The sequence below is a fragment of the Microcebus murinus genome, chromosome 1 (assembly GCF_040939455.1).
Source record: "Microcebus murinus isolate Inina chromosome 1, M.murinus_Inina_mat1.0, whole genome shotgun sequence".
Lineage (NCBI taxonomy): Eukaryota > Metazoa > Chordata > Mammalia > Primates > Cheirogaleidae > Microcebus > Microcebus murinus.
In genome coordinates, this window is record NC_134104.1 from 157,766,411 (window position 1) to 157,787,918 (window position 21,508).

Below are 21,508 nucleotides of genomic sequence, written 5' to 3' on the forward strand. Positions count from 1 at the left end.
TACCAAACTCAAAACATGTTTTTATTCATGTCTTCCACCCACAAATTTAATTCCTTTTCCATCTTAACTAAGCACTCATCATGCACTGTGGCCACAACTCCTTGCAGTTTGAGATGCATAGCAAAACTAGCTCAAATTTCTTTTTCCTTTTTCAGACTTTCACAGATAGCTTTGTTCTTGCCATAGATCTTAGCAATTTCAGCATATGATTCTTTTCCTTTTTTATTAAGTCAATTACTTTCACCTTTTCACTCAAAGAAAACACTTTATGGCATCTCAAATTGCTAGCTAGCATCACTACTCTTGTGCTGTGAAGCCACTGAGTACAATAAGAGTTACTTGAACATAAGCATTGCTACACCACAACAATTCACCTGATAATCGAGATGGCTTCTCAGTGACTAATAGGCTGGTAGTGTACACAGCGCAGATAGGCTGAACAAAGGGATAATTCACATCCCCAGAGGGACAGTGTGAGACAGGATAGGACACAGCTGAACAGCATGAGATTTCATCATGATATTCAGAACAGTGTGCAATTAAAACTTATGAATTGTTTATTTCTCAATTTTCCATTTAATATTTTCTGGCCCCCAAACCATGGAAAGTGAAACCCAAAGTGAAACTGAAAATGTATGTGGGGCGACTATATACAATGAACTCTACTTGTATACAATAACCTAAAAGTTGGAACAAAGATGCACTTCTAAGTTTAAAGATTACACACACAAATTTAGGATGATGTAATCACTTAAATTAATAGCATACTAATATACCAAATCAAAAGTTTCTGTTCTCTTTAAAATTGATGTTAGAGAAAATAGTTAAACCAAAAAGTGAAATTCTGAACTATAACATCAGTACTATACACTATTAAAATGTGCTATCAGGGACTAAGAATACAAGTATTTCATAGTTCATTCCTGATTTTCACTCAAAGTTTCTTAAAAGATGAAAGATAAAAATTAGTATTAACTATAGAAATTTTGAGTATTTGAGTCAACATTCAGGAAGTCTAAATGGTTTTATCCCCAAAAGATTTTCTGAACATCCTTTGCTAAATTCCCAATGATATATAACTAATTCAGTAAATTTCTACAAGTATCTATTCATTATAGGACAACATAACTTCTAAAAGGAAATTGCAAAGCAATGATAGAGTCATTTTACATTGTGTACTACACTATACATATTGTTTTTCTATATTTATGATGCTTAAAAGCAGGAAACAAATCAATATTTAATAAAAAAATGGATAAAAACATAACCTTGTCTGGAATAAGGATAGACATTCAGATAAACGAAATAGAAGCAATAATCCAGAAATAAACCCATACATCTATGGTCAACTGATTTTCAACAAGGGTGCAAAGACAATTTAATAGTGAAAGAATGTCTTTTCAATACATATAGCTGGGATAATAACCCATTTAAAGAATGAATTTGGACTCCTACCTCACACATACCTCACATATATACCTACTAAGTACCTACCTACTAACTAATCCAAAATTAATTCAAATTGGATCAAAGATCTAAACATGTTAAGAGCTAAAATTATAAAATTCTTGTAAGAAAACTTACGTATAAATCTTTGTGACTTTGGATTAGGCAATGGTTTCTTTGATATGACACCGAAAGCATAAGCAAACCAAAGATAAAAACAGATAAACTGGACTTCATAAAAATTAAAAATTTTTATGTGTTAATGGACACAATCACTAAAGTGAAAAGAGGATGGGAAAAAAATATTTGTAAATCATGTATCTTGATAAGGGTCTAATATCCAGAATATATAAAGAACTCTTACAACTCAACAATAAAAGATAAGTAACCTAATTAAAAAATGGAAAAAGATCTGAAGAGACATTTCTCCAAAGACATAAGAATGGCCAATATGCACATGAAAAGATGTTTAGCATCATTAATTATTAAGGCAATGTAAACCAAAACCACAATGATATACCACTTCACACCCATTAGGATGGCTATAATAAGAACAAAAACAAAAATGGAAAACCAGTGTTGGCGAAGATGTGGAGAAACTGCAATACTTGTACATTGCTAGTACAATGTAAAATGTACAGCTACTTTGGAAAACAGTGACAGCTCTTCAGAAAGTTAAATATTTAGTTACCATATGACCTCACAATTCCACTCTCAGGTAGGTACTCAAGAGAAAAGAAAATATATGTGCACATAAAAACTTACAAGCAAATGTTCACTGCAGCATTATTCATAATAGCCCAAAAGTAGGGATAACCAAATATCTAGCTACTGATGAATGGGTAAATAAAACATGGTATATTCATACAATAGAATATCATTCAGCAATAAAAAGAATAAAGTAGTGACACAGGCTACAACGTAGATGAATCTTGAAACCATTATGCTAGAATCCGTTATGAACGGATCCAGTTACAAAAGAATCCACATCACATAGTATGTAATTTCATTTATATGAAATGTTCAGAATAGGCAAACATACAGAAACAGAAAGTAGACTGGAGGTTGCCTAGGACTGGGGAAGCTGGGGGAAATAAAAAGTGACTGCTAATTGATTGGGATGACGGTTGCACAACTCTGAATATACTAAACACCATTACATTGTATACGTTAGATGGGTGAAATGTATGATATGTGAATTTTATCTCAAAGAAGTTGTTGTATAAAAATTATTAACCCTAAATTAAAGTATTTATTATTATCAATAAAAACAGCAACAACAAAAAACTAACCTTGAATACTTGAGAACCAGGCTCATTATAAGTTTTGGCATTTTTTGCTAGGAGATCTATATCTTTGGCCATTGCATGAATACTTTTGTAGCTTCCATTCTACAGTAAACAACAAAATATAGCAGTTTCTCTTAATCAGAGTTAATCAGTATAACTTTTAAAAAAAAAAACTCCACGTATTTTTAAATTGTCACCATAAGATTTATTGGAAAGTACGTATATGAACAATATGTAAAGTCATTTTCTTTTTTATAAATTATTACTGTACCCATTCACAAATATGTTTCTGAGATAGGTAACAAAACCAAAGCTACATTATTTTCATAAAAATAACTTACAATTTTTAAAACATCCAATAAAAGTTTTATTTAGCAAACACATAGTGCTTACTATGTGCCAAGCACAGTTCTAAGTGCTTCACAAATACTAATTCACTAAAGTGGACTTAATAACGTGAAGTAAAACTCCCTCTAGTTATACAGACCACTTGGGGTTAAATATAAAATGAGTCCAGCACAAAGGCTAATATTTTGTGAGTACATACTATGTGCTAGAGCTTTCACAGCTTAAAACTTACACAATCCAAAATAACCCAGGGATACTCATATAATTGCCTAACTTTACAAAGGAAAAGAAAGAGGGACACACTCTAGGTAAAAGGCACACAAGACTAACGATAGTTACACAAAAATGAACAGGACATGTTCTAGAGAGAATGAGGAAACCAAATTCAGTGAAGTGGAGGGTGGAGAAGAGTAGCCATTAAGCACAAGGTGCTTAGATAAGGTAAGGACAAATAAGGCAGAATCCAGAAAATCAGGTGAAGGAGAGTAGCTATTTTCCATGTGGGACTATCCAACATCTGCGCAGCTTTCTTATCTGGAGGTAAATCCAACACAGGCTGTAGGGAGAGCCCTACCTTCCACAAGGAGGTTGAAAGTGGGCAAATCAAATGGTCACTTTGCCAGAAGCCTAGCAGCCAGAACAAGGGGAAGTAACCATAGGTTACCTCACACTTTGGTGTAGAGGCACTACTGCAATGGCCAGGGATGGCAGGAATTCATTCCTGACTCCTGCAGGGGAGGAGAGTCTAGCAGTGGAGCAGCAAGCATCCAGGGCCCACAGTGAAAACTGACAGTCGTTAACAATAGTGGCACAACGAGGCTGTGCATGATCTCAGCTGAGCCATGATAGCCCTGAGTTCTGCCTATTATCTAAAAGCTAGTTCCCTAGCTTCCCTCCCAACAATTCTATGAGTTATCCAATATCATTTTCAAAAATTCCTTTTCTGCTTAAGTTAGAGTTGGTTGCTGTTGAACTGGTACAAGGAGTTGTGACATGCTTTAGCAGGCATTAGAAAACAAGTGACATATGTCTTTGAGCAGCAGAATGGCAGGAAGAAAGCCAGCATCAGGAAGCAAGATGTAGAAAGGACTAGAGAGCTTTTCATCAGAGAGGTAGGAAAGATTATTCCAGTAATTCAGATATAAGAGGACAGGATCTTGCCGGGCGCTGTGGCTCACGCCTGTAATCCTAGCTCTTGGGAGGCCGAGGCGGGCGGATTGCTCAAGGTCAGGAGTTCAAAACCAGCCTGAGCAAGAGCGAGACCCCGTCTCTACTATAAAATAGAAAGAAATTAATTGGCCAACTGATATATATATATAAAAAATTAGCCGGGCATCGTGGCACATGCCTGTAGTCCCAGCTACTCGGGAGGCTGAGGCAGTAGGATTGCTTGAGCCCAGGAGTTTGAGGTTGCTGTGAGCTAGGCTGACGCCACGGCACTCACTCTAGCCTGGACAACAAAAGCGAGACTCTGTCTCAAAAAAAAAAAAAAAAAAAAAATTAAAAGAGGACAGGATCTTGATTAAGGTGATGGCAAAAGATGACTCTGAGACTTTTGGAAGGAAGAAAGGATAAAATAAGGTAAGAAGTCAGAGAGAAAGAAAATTGGAGCTCAAATAGAAGTGTTTAAAGACCTGATTTGAGTTTCAGTATTATGAAAACATTATCCCCATAGATGTTAGAAACTCTAGGGATGTAGGAGACTTGGATCATTCTTAGTAGCACTTACAGGTTTGCCTTAAAAACTAGAGGATACACTGGGGAATCTATATGTTAACACTGTGAAAATGTGTCCATGGTACTAGTAATTACTACATTGTTACTCTTTACTACGCTCTTAGATTTAAAGTCAAGAAACTTTCACCCTCCAAACAAACCACTATTGCTTTCAGTCTCATTTTTCAATGAGACTATGTAACACATTACGTTTTCTTTCTTGCCTTATCTCCTGGGAGTAGCAAAGCTGCTACTCTGGGAGAATCAGTGATTCACATTTACTAGGGCCTCATCCTGTAGGTGCTCTGACTGATGCTTTACATGCATTGAAACTGACCTCTTTGACTCTGCAAAGTGGCAACACTATACCCAGTGTACAAGCAGAGGAAATAGGCAAGTCACCTAACCAGAGTGATATAGCTAGTAAGAAGCAGAGCTAAGAAAAGAACCACATCAGTTTCATTGTAAAAATCAGATTTCTCATATAATTTAGCTCTTTCTCCCTATACTTAACCACTGATCATCAAACTTTAAACTCTAGTCATTCATTCACTCAATTATTATTTATCCAGCACCTGTTCTGTGGAGAGATAGTACATGTAGGGGTTAAGAGCGCAGACTCTGGAGCAAGAATGTCTGGATTCAAACCCTTAGGTGGTGACTTGGGCAAGTTACTTAACATCTCAGTTGTCTAACCTGTAAAATGGGAATATAACAGTATCTACCTCATGAAGCTGTTGTAAGAATTAATTCGTTTATACACACAGGGCACTTAGAACAGCGCTAGGTACATAGCAAATCTATGTAAGTGTCAGATGCTGCTATTTACTGCTGGAAATACAGTGAGGACAGGGCTGGGGAGAGAGCTGAAGAGAACAAAGTAGCATCTTTGTTCACTGACCTTACACTCTAGTATCTGTTGTAGATAACTTACTCTAGTATATCCTAAAGCTGTATGGAAGCAGATAAAAATAAACAACAAAGCTCTTATTGCCAACGTACCTTACACAATCAGAAATGTCTATAACTAATGCATTTTTTCTACTAAGAAGCAATCCAAAGCTACAATCAATAATACTGATTATAATCTGTTTATTTTATTTGCTAATAACTCCTTATAGATATCTGACTTCTCCATTTTCTAAAAGCCCCTAAGAAAGACCATAGGCCAATCTTCTCTAAACCACATATGGTTACATATGGTCACCATCATACCTGTATCCTCTGGGCAATGGTCTTGAGATCTATAGGTTCCTTAATTATTGCATAATAGTCTGGATATTGCTGGAAGACAAAAATCCAGGCATGCTCAGTAAGTGAAGGTATTTGGCTAACAACACAAGGAAGCACAGTGATAATCTGTTGCTCAAACAATGAGATAAGCAGTTTTGTGAGATTCAAGGCTAAAGACACAGCTATACAGCATATTGTTTGTTATATTTGAAATAAAAAGCATTTAATTTTAAGAAGCTTCATGAAATACCCAACAGCATGTTACAGGAGTTTATACTTGGTGTTTGATAGTTATCATCAAGCAACTAACATATTATGATTTGATTTTTTCTTTTGAGACAGGGTCTCACTCTGTCACCACACTGGGGTGCAATGGTGTGATCACAGTTCATTGCAGCCTCAAACTCCTGGGTTCAAGAGATCCTCCTGCCTCAGCCTCTGGGGTTCCTGGGACTATAGGTGCCTGCTACCAAGCCCAGCTAACAATTTAGTATTTTTAAAAATTCTATCAGTGTTGCCAATGCCAAGAAAAAAAAAATTTAAATTCACAGAATCATACAATTTTTAATTTAAGGTTCCAAGATGTCTATGCCTGGAAATAAAACAGAAGAATGCTCTTGATGGGCTTGTTATAAGCTCTTGTAATTTGGCAATCTAATAACATAATCATATTTCACATAAGCATTCATATGGATCATAAGAAGAAAGGTTGCAAGATTTGTTAATTTCATGTTTAACTTAATGCTTCTACTTATTCTAGTCAAAATAAGTTTTTTCAAAACAAAACACCTTTAAAATGAAACTTTGTTAAAGAAATGAAGCAAAATTATAAGCAATTTTTGATTTATCAAACACTAGCTCATCCCAAGAAGTTGAACATGTTTAGGACTATCTTTGAGGCTTTCCTAATACCTACAGTCATTCACTGCCCTTAGGCTTTCCTACAGGTTTCATTCCTTGGAGGAAAGAACTAAAGTCAACCAAAGATCAGGAGAAGTCATACTGTACTTTATACCAGCTCTCCCTATCTATTCAATTCAAGCCCAAGTGACAACAATGAAATAGAAGGCCTTCACTCAATTACTGGGCTGAAGGGATGATCTCAATGTTGCTTTATCTCATCTGCTTCCTAAGTTTACCACTATTTAACGCTTCTCCTCTCTTTCTTGTCTCTTCTTTTCACCAGTTCTACTTGAGAGACAGTTCAGAAGACAAATTATGGCCAGGCCACCCAGGGTGAGTACAGAGTAATCCAAGCTGTTGGCCCACATATTCCCCATCCACCTCTCCCACTCAGCCAGCCAGCTTGGGAAGGACTTACAAAGGAAGTCAAAACTGCCCTGCCCCTCCAGGTCTCAATCTTTATTATCTTTCAAACTGTCAGATCCCGAAGGACAAACAGAAACCTGCTTTCCCCAACCAACTCCTCCTGCATGATGTCCCTGAAGTCCCTCCTGGAATGAGGGGAACTACATATCAATGTTTTGTTGTTCCAAATCACATTTGGTGGTTTGACCACTACTGCTTATCTCCTGCAGAGTAAAAATAACTCTTGAGTAAAGATTGTATGTCTTTTGTTGTAATTTCTTTTATTGTAGTAACATGAAATTTACCATCCTAGCCATTTTTAAGTGTACAGCTCTTTCCATTAAGTACATGCACACTGTTGTGCAGGTATCACCACCATCCATTTCCAGAACTTTTAATCTTGCAAAAACGGAACTCTATACACATTAAACAATAACTCCACATTGCTCCCAGCTCCTGGCAGCCACCATTCTACTTTCTGTCTCTAAGATTTTGACTACTTTAGGTACCTCATGTAAGAGAAGTCGTATAGTATTTGTCCTTCTGTGACTGGGTCATTTCACTTAACATAGTATCTTCACAGTTCATCCACATTGAAGCTTATATTAGACTTTCTTTCCTTTTTAAGGCCAAATAATATTCCATTGTATGTGTATATCACATCTTGCTTATCCATTCATCTGCTGATGGATACCTGAGTCCCATGCTTTAGCTACTGTGAATAATGCTGCTATGAATATGGGTATACAAAGATCTGTTTAAGACCCTGCTTTCACTTCTTTGGAGTATATACACAAAGAGGAACTGCTGGACATGTGGTAATTCTATGTTTAATTATATGAAGAATCATCATACTGTTTTCTTCTTTCTTTAAAATTTTAAATCATATGACCAAAGATATTAGATCTTTCTAATCAGATCCACACTTAGGACAGCAGTGGTCATACGATTTCTATTTTCTTTTCTTTTTTTTTGACACAGAGTCTCACTCTGTTGCCCAAGCTAGAGTGCTATGGCGTCAGCCTAGCTCACAGCAACCTGAAACTCCCAGGCTCTAGCAATCCTACTGCCTCAGCATCCCAAGTAGCTGGGACTATAGGCATGCGCCACCATGCCCGGCTAATTTTTTTTTCTATATATTTTTAGTTGTCCAGCTAATTTCTTTCTATTTTTTTAGTAGAGACTGGGTCTCACTCTTGCTCAGGCTGGTGTTGAATTCCTGCGCTCAAATGAACTGCCCGCCTTGGCCTCCCAGAGTGCTAGGATTACAGGCATGAGACACGGCACTTGGCCCCATACCCTTTATTTCTAATGATAATTGTCCTATAACTAGTCAAGACACACCTTTAAATGACTAATTTTGTCAATGGCTGATGAGGAAAGCTGCATTCCACTCATCAGTCAACAAGCACTTCCTTACACATCTATGACGTACTGGGTTCCAACTACATGGCAGGGCACAAAGGTAAATTTGCTATCCTCAGGAAATTCAGGGAGTAGGGAAGAAGGTAGATATACAAGTACATGATCACAATGGAGTTAAGCAGTATAGTGGAGTACTTCTCAAAGTATAGTCTATATAGAAATATAAGAATGGAAATTTTAGCAGTTTCCTAAGCTAATGTGAGTCAAACATATAGCTATATTAATTGTCTCTTGGGTGTGAAGCCATAAGGGACTCTGATACCTTCAAAAGGTCTCACTTGTCTAGAAAACCACTTCTTTTTTGGGGCAGAAGAATACCTAATTTGTCTCTCTTCTCCATCACTAGATCAAGGAGAACTAAGGGAGGAAGAACTCTTTTATCTTCCTTTCACCCTGTCTCCTGAGCAAAGTTTCCTCTCTTTTATAAATAAAAGGTTTAGTTAAGGTGCTTACTTTTTTTTTTTCTGGAGACAGAGTCCTGCTCTGTTGCCCCGGCTAAAGTGCTGTGGTGTCAGCCTAGCTCACAGCAACCTCAAACTCCTGGGCTCAAGCGATCCTCCTGCCTCAGCCTCCCAAGTAGCTGGGATTACAGGCATGTGCCACCATACCCGGCTGGTTTTTTCTATATATTTTTAGTTGTCCAGCTAATTTCTTTCTATTTTTTCAGTAGAGACAGAGTCTTGCTCTTGCTCAGGCTGGTTCTGAACTCCTGACCTTGAGCAATCCGCCCGACTCAGTCTCCCAGAGTGCTAGGATTACAGACGTGAGCCACTGGCGGAGCCTAAGGTGCTTATTTTTATCACTGAAGAATTACTAATCTTGGAAACAACCTAAATGGCCATTGACAGAAATAGTGGAGAAACAATATGTAGTAGGGTGTGGTGATACGTGCCTGTAGCCCTACCTACTTGGGCGCCTAAGGCAGTAAGATCGCTGGAGCCCAGGAGTTTGAGTCCAGCCTGGGCAATAGAATGACACTATCTCAAAATAAACAAACAAAAAAACTTACAAACAAAAATGCAGTATATATAAAACAATACAATACTATTCAGTTTTAAAAAGGAATGAAAATCTGATACATGCTACAATATGGATGAATCCTGAACATATACTAAGAGAAATAAGCCGGTCACAATAGGACAAATATTGTATGATTCCTCTTATTTGAGATATCTAAAATAGGCAAATTCATAGAGACAAAAAGCAGAATGGTGGCTTCTAGGAGTTGGGAGAAGAGGGAGTGGACATAGTTTAATGGGTATGGAATTTCAGTTTTGCAAGACTAAAAAGTTCTGAATATGGATGGTGGTGATGGCTGTACAACAATGTGAATGTACTTAATTCTACAGAACTGTAGACTTAAAAATGGCTAAAATGGTAAATTTTATGGTATGTATATTTTACCACAAAAAAGAAATTACCAATTAAATTACCAATTAAAAAAAAAAAGAATTACCAATCAAAAAAATAAAAACAATCTAAAAAAAAATCCACAACCTTTTGGTCAAGTAAAATGACAGACCACATATGTCCTTTGTGCTTGCAGCTGAGGCCAGCAGTAGGCTCTCCTGGCTGCCTCCAACACATTCCTTTTAACTTTACTTTATTTATTAATAACTAATAAAATTCTTGAAGTACTCAACAAAACCTAACACTTTAATTCAACTGTCTTTAATCACATAACTTACCACTTTAGAAGGCAGTTTCTGAAAAAGTTCACTAATGAGACGTCCTGATGGATTTGTGGCTACAACTATGGCTTCGAGAAGCTGCTCCAGGATCTCCTTCAAGTAGGTTGGAGAAGACTGGGGGGGGGCAGTGAGAGGGGAGAAAAATATACTTTGTGACAGAAATCAATACATAAGTGCTAAATATTAAATAGCTTTTAAAATAGTAAATCTAATTCAAAAGAATAACTTCTAAGCAGTACTTATTTAAAGTACAAGTTTCAAGAAAATCCTAGAAATGCTCTGATGCTGGATATAGGGATTATATCCCTAGAATAGCCTACATGAAAATAATGAGGTTCCTTTCACTATTTCTATAACTAAACCCCTTGTACCATGTCCTTTTACTGAACTTTATTCCACAGTAAACATCGTAATAGCAAAGTTCAAGCACTGTATGTGTGAAATGATGGAAATGCATACCTTTTTAGGGTCTGAGAAACTGAGCTAGAGAAAACATGCCCCATAACACTTGGCCATTTCTATGCCGTTGTTTATATCTACTGAAGTCTTGGTATTCTGGTAGATGACCACTTATGTAGAGTTGGGACTACATACTGTTAACCATGGGATGCTCTACTAGGTCTCAGAAGTGAATTCTAGTTATGTCAATACTGGATTGATATTAAATAAATTGATGCAAACCATTTCTGCTTTTCAGACTGACTGGCTTACACCTAAATTAGTCACTGTTTCAACATGGGAAATTATATGCCCCAAAGAGTACTTGGCCAGGGGAGGGTCTGAATCTAAAGCGAGTTTCTAGAGAGAGCAATGGGATGCCTTAGTCAAGGCTTATGTTAAATGGTACTTCAAGTCCAAACCATGTTATGTGCGTATAAAATGAAGATTAATAATTATTTCTGATTTAAATCATAGGTATTTTTGTCTTAATCCAACGGAAGCTCTTTTTATTTAGTATAGTCTCGGTTTTAAGGTGGAACGTTAATTTCACAGATAGGGCACTAACACTTCATAGGCCTACAACAATACTTGGCAATAATAGACACCCAATAACTATTTAATATATAAGACATGTGATTAGGTCAGAGTCCCCAACTACATAAGCTCCGAGAACTGGCAGAGGGTAAAGCCTTTTTCTCTCAGTGTTAACATATAAGCTTAGAAAAACAAAATGATACTGATGAAAGTACACTAAAATTCCCATGTTTAAGTCATTTACTTCCTGGATAAAACATAGTACCACAGAGTTAGTCTCAAAAAGAAGAAAGGTATGTTCTACAGCTGAGATTCCTTTCCTCCCAACCCAACCAGCTACTTTGAAAATGTGTTGCAGGTGACAAAAGAAGTAGGGTATTATGAACACATCCATACAACCCATTCCCACAACTGGGAAAACTCTAAGGAAATCTTTTTTTCTTTTTCTTTTTGAGACAGAGTCTTGCTCTGCTGCCCTGGCTAGAGTGCACTGGCTTCATCTTAGCTCACTGCAACCTCAAACTCCTGGGCTCAAGTGATCTTCCTGCCTTAGCCTCCCACGTAGCTGGCACTACAGGTGAGTACCGCCACATCCTGCAAAGTTTTCTATTTTTTTTATAGAGACAGGGTCTTGCTCTTGCTCAGACCAGTCTCCAACTCCTGACAAGTGATCTTCCCAACTCGGTCTCCCAGAGTGCTAGGATTACAGGCATGAGCCACTGCTCCCAGCTGGGAAATCATTACTGATTTAAGAATTAGAAGCTTGAAAATTCCTCTCCTGTCATGAGAACCTTAAGGCTGGAAAGAAACTTAGTAGGTATAAATACAAAAATGTACAAGATCATCCCACTTTCTCACCAATTATGCATTACAGAAAAAAATATAGCCAAATCCTAAACGTAGGCATTTTTATTCTTTGACTAGAACTCTGGAGGCTTATAGTAAAGCTGGGGCCTCTGCAAGTAATATTCTGCCCCAAAAAGCATAGGTTGAGTTGCTTCTCCTATATTCATATCAGAGTAAAATTCCAGGGAATTTCTATTGTTAATAGTCTTCTACCTAATTCCAATCACTTAATTTCTTAAAAGAAATTGACAAAGTGACTAGGAACTATATTTTGAGATGCTAAGAATTTCACCTACCACTGCTTATTTCTGTGTTTCAGCAAAAGGCCTATCTAGGTATTTTACAGAAGAAAGTAGAATGCTCTCCTTTGAGTTTCTTACAATTTTGCTGAAGAATAGAGTTGTGATCCCCTCTACCATTCTTTTTTTTCTCTTTCCAAACATGTGTTTTCATTCAGCAAATATTTATCAATATCTACAGGTCAGGTATAGTGTAGATGCCAGGAATAAATGAACAAGATATCTTTTGAGGAGCTATCATTCTACTGGGGAAGACAGAAAATAAACACATAAACTAATGAACAAGTTATTTCACAAATAATAATAAAAACAGAAGACCACAGAACAGAATGATATGATGATGCAGTAGGGTGGGGTAGGGGATGAAGAGGAGGAGTATGGAGCAAACAATTTAGATACAGTGGTCAGAAAAGTCCTCTTTCAGTTGACACCATTTTAACCGTCGTTAGAATAATGAAAAAGAGCCATTCACAGGAAAGGCCAAACGAAGCACATTGTAAGCAGTGGTAAGAGCAAGTACAAAACCCCAGAGGCAGGAACACACTTCAGATTTATGTTCCTGAAGTATAGCATGAACCCTTGACTGAAACTCTAGTAAAAAAACAATGTTGGCATTGTTCCAGGAACAGTACTGTTCTAGGAACAGTAACCAGTCAACCTACAAAAATATTCCTAAAGTAATTCCACTAACTTTCCAAATTTTAATCACAATACTGCCCACCCGTATATGATCTCTCAAATCTAGCAATACTAAACTAGTTCTTGATAATAGCAAGATTCTCTTTAAAACTGAGCAGAAAACATGCATTAATATAAGAACAATTACTTCATGAAAACAACCACACATAGCACACATTTTCCAGGATATCCTAGGTTCCCTTGAAACTGGATTGGAGCTCTCCGGCTGAATGTCCATTTACCTTCCCAGTTACCCATCTAACTGCCCAAGAAGCCAACTGCCCACAACAAGCCAGAGGGAATCACAAACAGGGACCTTATCCACCTTCAAACAGCCCATCCATTACCAGTTCCAGCTGTACACTTACTCCTTCAGTCACTGTGCCTTGATTGTCTTGACCATCTTCATCATCATCTTCGTCATCTGCTTCCCCTTTCTGAACAAACTCATTTCTTGTTCGAAGGTACAAATCCCAGAGTTTGCAAGCAGCTTTATATTCAGGGGAATCTGGCTGTATATTAGCACAGAGAAGAGAAAAAAATATCACTTTAGTAATTTATTATAAATCAATTGCTACTTTTAAAGCATCCTGTTCCAGGAGAGACTAGTATTTTAAGATATAACTTTTAAAAAATCTACTATAAATGTTTAAATCCTTATGATTAGAAGATACATGGGCCTTAATCTCTCTTCTGAGAAACTAAGTATATGTTTTAAAGGCATTGTGAAATCAGTTTATTTATCTCATTACATAAAGACTTGAGGCAGAAAACAAATGATTTGCTAAAGTAAAACTAATTATTACTAACACACTAAGAAAGGCAATTTAAAGGTAAGACCTGATCTAAAAGATAGAAGCTAATGACTGTACTTATAACTTCTATTTTAAAACTATTTAGTAACTTGAAGATTTATACTCCTGAAATACAGAGGGCATGAACTCTTAACTGAAACTTTCTAGTAAAAACAATGTTGTATGCAATGTTTAAAAAATTAAAACAAAACTTTAAAAATGCATCCATGAGCTGCTAATAAAAAGTAAGAATGTTCATAAAAATAAAGAATAAAAGTGAGAATACAGATGAAAAAGCAGAACATTGTGGCCAATATTCACTCTGAGGGCATTTATTTGTGCTAAAACTAAAGTTTAGTTTCCAAGGATTCTTGGCTATACCGATGGGAGACAAAGAGCAAAGTTTACCAAGAAATCTGGAAGAACTAAAAATTATCTAAAAACAACACAGACACAAAAGTATATGAAAGATTAAGAGAAATGGAGACCTGAGGGAAGTCTGATATAACATGCAATCAGAGTTCTACAAGGAGAAGAAAGAGGGAATGGGGCACAGGCAATATGAAAAGATACAATGGCTGAAAATTCTCCAGAACTGATGAGAAACACCAAAATAAGACTTAGGAGGTGTTACAACTCACAAATTCTATAAATAAAAAGATATCCACATCTAAATATATCATCTAAATATATCACAATGAAAGTGTAGAATATAAAAAAGAAAAAGAAGATACTAAACATAGCCAGAAAGAAGAGACAGATAATCTTTAAAAGAACAATTACACAGACAAATGACTTCTCAATAGCAATAAAGGAACAAAGAATAAAGTAGTAAAAATAAATGCTGACTATATAAAACAATATTATTTTATGGGATTGAAAATTGCCACAAAAGAATTAAAGTACACAACATTAGCATTATAAATAAGAAGAAGGATGATCAGAGTTGAATTATTCTAAGGTCTTTGTATTGTTTGGAAGCAGGATTAATATGATGATTAACTTCTGGCTTTGACAAGTTAATTGTGTATATTAAAGCTTCTTGGAGAAGAACTAAAATATCATCAATAGATCTTACAATCTCCAAATTTTAGAGAGAATAAGAGGGAAACAAAACAAAAACCAAAAGAAGGCAGAGAGAAAAAAATAAAAACATTACGAAGTTAGATAAGTAGAAAATAGAAATTTAGATGGCAGGAATATATCCAAACATAATGGTAACTACAAAAACTGTAAAGAGTTAAAAGGCTGTAGTTAAAAGGTTAAGATTTAAGCTCTTTATATGTCAGAAAATTAAAAAAAAAAAAGGTAAAGATTATAAACTGAATTAACAGTTCACATATATGCTATTTTTAAGACATACATCATTCGTAGTCCATTTCTGACGAAAAAGAAAAAAAAATAAAAAAAAAAAAAAAAAAAAAAAAAGACATACATCAGTACCCTATGAATGGCACTCTTATAGTCACAAAATTCATAGCAGTATTATTCATAATAGCCAAAAGTAGAAACCAAATGTTCCACTGACTAGGAAATGGATAAACAAAATATGGCATATCAATACAATGGACTACTATTCAATCATAAAAAAGAATGAAGTACTGATGCATGTTACAACATGGATGATCCTTGATATTATGCTCAATAAAAAAGCCAGTCACATAGGGCCATATATTGTATGATTCTATTTATATGCAAAGTCTGAACAAGCAATTCCATACAGAAAGAAAGTAAATTAGTGGTTGCCAGAGGCTGTGAAAATGGGGAATGGAGAGTGCCTGCTAACTGGTATGGTTTTCTTTTCTGAGTAATAAATATCCTAGAGTTAGTGATGATGGTTGCAAAATGTGATGAATAACTAAAAACCCCTTAAGTCTACATTGTAAAAGAGTGTGTGAATTATACTTCAATTTAAAAACATAAATACAGGCTTAAGAATAAATCTAATAATAATATATTTGCAGACTCTTTATAAAGAAACATGAAAGCTTTACTAAAATACATTAAAGAAGACTTTCATAAATGAAGACACACCAAATTCACAGAATGGAATAGTCAATATTATGCCAATTCTCCCCAATGTAATCTACAGAGGCAATGAAATTCCAATAAAAATTCCAACAAACTTTTTTTTTGTGCTTGTTAACTTAACACAATAATTTAAATATGTGTAAAAAAAGGCGAAGGGACAAGTATAGTTAAGTTGCTTTCGATATTACCAGATAGAGAATTATAAAGCTATAGTATTATAATTAAGAAAGAAATAAAACCTAGTAATAAATAGACTGGCCTGTGTAACAGAATGAAAGGACAGAAATAGATCCATGGAAACAATGAAAGTACCAACACTGCAATGTATGCAAAGACAGTGGTGCTGGTTATACCTGTGGGAAAAAAACAGATCCCTACCTCATAAAAGACACAAAAACCAGTCGCAGCTGCATTAAACGCTTTTATGTAAAAGACAAAACTATAAAACTTTAAGAAGAATACATAAGACAAGAATATCTTTATAACCTTTGGGCAAGAGGAATTTCTGAAACAAGAAACAAAGAATAAACCACAAAGTTTAAGACAGATAAATTTGATTATATTAAAATAAAAACTTATGTTCATCAAAAGATACCATAAAAAGAATGAAAAGACATACACACAGTGGGAGAAGATATTTGAAACACACATAATCAAAAAAGGATGAGTATCTAAGATACTTAAAAATATTCAGAAATAAATATGAAAATGACTAACAACCAAAGAGAAAAATGGGCAAAAAATCTGAGCAAACACTTACAGAGAAACAGGAATGGCTCAAAATCATATGAATGTTCAATCTGTTTACTAATAGGAGAAATGCAAACTCAAACCACAACTCACCTGCCACACTGATTATTAAAAAGCCAGACAATTATCAAATTGGATTCCTCTCAAATCTGATGCTTTCTCACCTTATAATAAGCCTTTGCGTTGTTAAAAAGCAGCTGGAAGTCAGCAGTCAGCAGATTAACATCATCATACTCTTCCATTTTTAGTTTTTGCTGGATTTTCATCAAGTCAATGGGTTGAGAAACCACTTCATAATAGTCTGGTTGATTTCTGTTATAATTAAATTTTTTAAAAATGATAATCCGAAGCCTATAAAAAGTTATATTTCAAAACTATCTGTGGTAAAGTCCAACATACCAAGTGACAGAGCATATTAGAATCTGCCATCAGATTACCCCCATTGTTAGAACTAAAAAAGAACATCAAAATCAAGATGTGTGTACATACATTCTCTTTTCAAACTATATGTTAATGACATAAAAACCTAAATTAACATCTGTGATGGTCGTTTAGATGCTAAGTATTTAAGGTTTGGGCACAAGCACTAAACCAATGTTAATGGTATCTTCTATAAATGAAGATGACTTACCTTTCATGGTGTTCATAAATGGCTGAAAACAGATACATGTTTGAAACCTCCTTTATAAACTTACAAAATGAATTCTTTCTTCAGTTAGTGACAACGGAAACTTTTTCTGCCAAGTACTATCAAGTGCCTATTATATACACTGCTTTAAAATCAATTACTGGGACAAAGATGAGGCCCTTGACTTAAAGAGCTTACCAAAAAGGAAAGGACATAAGATACATCTAAACACGATCAAACTACTAAAAAAAAAAAAAAAGCATGGGAATAGTAAACATAAAATTCAGAATAGTGCTTATATCTTGGAGAAAGATAGTAAGGAACACATGGAAAACTTCAAAGGTTATAATTATAATGACAATTTGTTAAAATAAATTAAGAAATTTCTTTCTTAAATTTCACATGTAATTATAATGACAATTTTTTATGCTTCCAAGATAATTTCTTGGGTTTTAGGTTCATGGATATTTATTCTTTCTGGCTTTTTTCCAACAGAGTTCTAGGCGACAACTAAATCTCTAGATGCATAAGAGATGTTATTACAAAGAATGTCATGGTCATTAAGGCTTTGATCTCTCTTGGAACCTTATCTGACATGTTACAGCCATTCTTTTAGTACACATATTTATTTTTTACTTTTTATTCTCATATAAAAGTTGCAAAAACAGTATTTTTTTCCTGAACCATCTAAGTTCTGACATGAGGTCCCATCACTCCTGATGGTTACGGGTATGTTTCCTAAAAACAAGGACCATAATTCAACTATCCATCTAAATCAGTAAATGAACTTTGATACGGTACAGGTGACCCTTGAACAACACAGGTTTGAACTGCCACTTACATGTAGACTTTTTTCCAGCCAAACTCAGATCAAAATTATAGTATTTGAGGGATGCTAAACCTGTGTATATGGAGGGCCTACTTTTTACATACTTGGGTTCCACAGGGCCAACTGTAGGACTTGAGTATATGTGGGTTTTGGTATGGGGAGTCCTAGAACCAATCTCCTGCATATACTGAGGGATGAGTGTACTACTACCAACTAATCCTCAGACCCCATTGATATTTTGCCAGCTGTTCCAAAATTGTCCTTTATAGCAAAAGAATCAAGTCCAGAATCACATTTTGCATTTAATAACATTGCTTTAGTTTCCTTCTTACTGAAACAGTTTCTCAGTCTTTCCTAGACTTTCAAGATCTTGACACTCTTGAAAATTAAAGGCCAGTGATTTTGCAGTGTCCCTCAATTTCAGTTTTTCTACTTTCTTAAACAATTAAATTCAGGTTACAGTTCTTTATCAGAGCTGTAACAGAAATGATATTGTATTCATCTCACTGTATCCTATCAGGTCACATACAATTTTATCTTGTCTACTAAGATGAAGTTAACTTTGATTACTTGATTATGCTGCTGTCTGCCAGGCTTCTCTACTGACCAAGTTACTCTGTACCTCTTTGTACTTTATAGAGAGGCACCTCCAGACTATGTAAAAGTTCATTCCTCATCAAACTTTTAACTTATTCATTTATTTATATCAATATGGACTCCTGGGTTCCTATTTTACTAAATGGATTACAAACCATTATGGTAATTATTTTGATGCTCAAATTGCTACAGGTTAGCAGAAGTCCTTTCAAGAGGACTTCTATTTTCTATATTCTTCTGACTTGTTCCTATCACAATAAGCACTGGTTTATTTCCTAGCACCATAAGATGTTCCACCCTCATCTTGTACCTTCCCTGCCCTAATCCTGGAAATCAATCATTTCCTCAAGAAATTCTGGTTCCTTTTATAAGTAAAATGGGATTCAAAAACCAAGATCTGGGTGCTGGATGTTCTGATTTCTACTGCACTATTGCTGCTCCCAGGCTATCTCAAAGGACAAAGCTAGGGGATATAAATATGCTCGTTCAAATCTGTATTTATTTCCACTATCTACACAGATTGGAAACCATTAATTCCCACCAATAGTAACAATTCCAATCTAATACCAAAGGGTTCATTCCAGTTTTCATTCCTTACTTGCACTCCCCTTCTCAGGTAGTAAGAAGCCTGACTACCATTATCCATAATGTATTTACATATATGATCTGTCTCCTATATATAACCAATCTTCTCTTGCTGCTGTCCTACCTCCACCCCACAATGCTCTCCTTACATGCTCAGGCTCTGACCCTCACCCATGCCAGGCCACCACCCTGTGTGGATGCCCTCCTTACACCCCACTCAGGTTCTGACATCCCTTGACAAACTTCTGCCACCCCCTCAAACATGGACATCCCCTTTCCTCCACTTAAGCCCCACCACTTTGTGCCAGAAAGCCCACCAACATAAACACCCTACCCTCATTACCATGCTCAGGCTCTGAAACCCTGCTACTATCCACTTCCCCCACCCACTTCCACAGATCCTTCCTCCCACCCGCAAACTCCACCTCTTGTCTTCCCCTTAAGATGCCTACCTTGCTTAGTCTCAAATAACAGCTTTTGGACTGAATTCTCCAGGAAGGAAAGAAGAATAAATTTAATTTTTAAAAACTCACATAAACTACTTACAATTTTAGTGAAGTATAAAATTAATTAGGAGGGGATAGAAGGAGAATTCCACCTGCTAGTCAGAGAAAGTATAAGAAAAGAAAGTTCTCAGTGGGTGACAAAGAAGGCCCATCCTGGCCTAATTTGATGATGTTGGTGGCAGCAAGTCACTTTCTCAGAATGAGCATTAGGACTTTGCTAACTTAATATCCAAGATGCCCCTCTCTATTTGGGTAGACTGGACCATAGTGGACCATAGCAAGGAGTCCACTGCTCCTTGCTGAGAGAGGACCTCAGCAGTCTGTCAAGTTTGGGGGATTATCTGCAGACAACTGAGAATCCAAAGAACACATGCCTAAAGAGGACACAATGCCCTGAATCACTGCTATAAGATTCCTCACAAACATTTCAGAATTACCACACAGACAAAAGGATGATCAGGATTCCAAGATCCTACTCTATATAATATGGATGAAAACATGTCCCCCTACTTTCAAAATGAGATAGTTCTACTGATTTTTTCCGTTTTTAAATCACATTCTCCCAGACTTCTCTAGGCACATGTATACACAAACCAAATTTAACATTAACAGGATTATGTAGTATATGTTCTTTCAAAACAGCTTTTCTCTTTCAACAATAGCAGAAGGCACAATGCCACAACATGGCTACAGAATAGCCAAAACTCAATTAAAGTTATAACCAGAACAGTGATTAACACTAGCCCTGACGTACAGACCCTGCTGGCTACCCCCACCCTTATTCTCCTTCTTCATAGGATGACAGCACTCTAAGCTGCTACATGGGCTACTAAAGACCATATTCTCAGCCAGGCACAATGGCATGCACCTATCGTTCAGCTACTCCAGAGGCTGGGGAGGCTGAGGCTGGAGGATCCCTTGAGCCCAGGAGCTTGCCTGGGCAACAGAGCAAAGGTGTTTTAGACAAAAAAAAAAAAATCTTAAGGACCATATTCTCCAGCCTTGCTGCAGCTAGGCTCTGGCCAATATAAGAGCTGAAGTGTGCCATGTCCAAATCATAGCCTTACCATGCCTTCTTTTTCCTACTGGCTGGAAGGTGGTTGTGGTGAGTCATCTCAGCGCATGCAGACAAAGGTGATACCACAAGAATACAGAATAAAGTGACAGATAGCACTTGGGCCCTGAGGATGTCATAGAATAGGACTTTTACACAGAGAAAAACATCTCTCTTGTTTCAGCCAGTGTTACTTTGGATGTCTAGTACAACAACCTAATATACTAACCAAGACAAAGTATCAAAAAGAGATTCACAATTTTATAGTTCTGAGCAATACTACTTCCCATAAACACTTGAGAAAACATTTGCATTCCACAGAGGGTCTGAGATGCCTTCAGGCACAGGGCTCAGAAGAAGGCACCACATCTTCGAAGTTGCAATTTGATAGTGCTCTAGCACCCCAGGCTTGTCTCTTCTGCCCCTTAGGCCCTTGCCTGGTGTTGAAAAACAGGCAGCAGATGCATGGTCCCTTTTCTA

General features: G+C 36.3%; 1 protein-coding gene across 42 annotated transcripts in view; it reads right to left on the reverse strand.

Moving 5' to 3' along the window:
* The window catches only part of PBRM1 (polybromo 1), a 129,163-nt gene that overhangs the window by 95,115 nt on the left and 12,540 nt on the right, over positions 1–21,508 (reverse strand). For all 42 annotated transcript variants that reach the window (XM_076008375.1, XM_012771534.2, XM_076008409.1 and 39 more), the window contains 5 exons: positions 16,994–17,141; positions 13,623–13,766; positions 10,454–10,570; positions 6,015–6,083; positions 2,739–2,837 (listed from right to left, as the gene is read on the reverse strand). In XM_076008375.1, the coding sequence (XP_075864490.1) occupies positions 2,739–2,837; positions 6,015–6,083; positions 10,454–10,570; positions 13,623–13,766; positions 16,994–17,141 (577 nt within the window). The remainder of the gene's footprint in view (positions 1–2,738; positions 2,838–6,014; positions 6,084–10,453; positions 10,571–13,622; positions 13,767–16,993; positions 17,142–21,508) is intronic.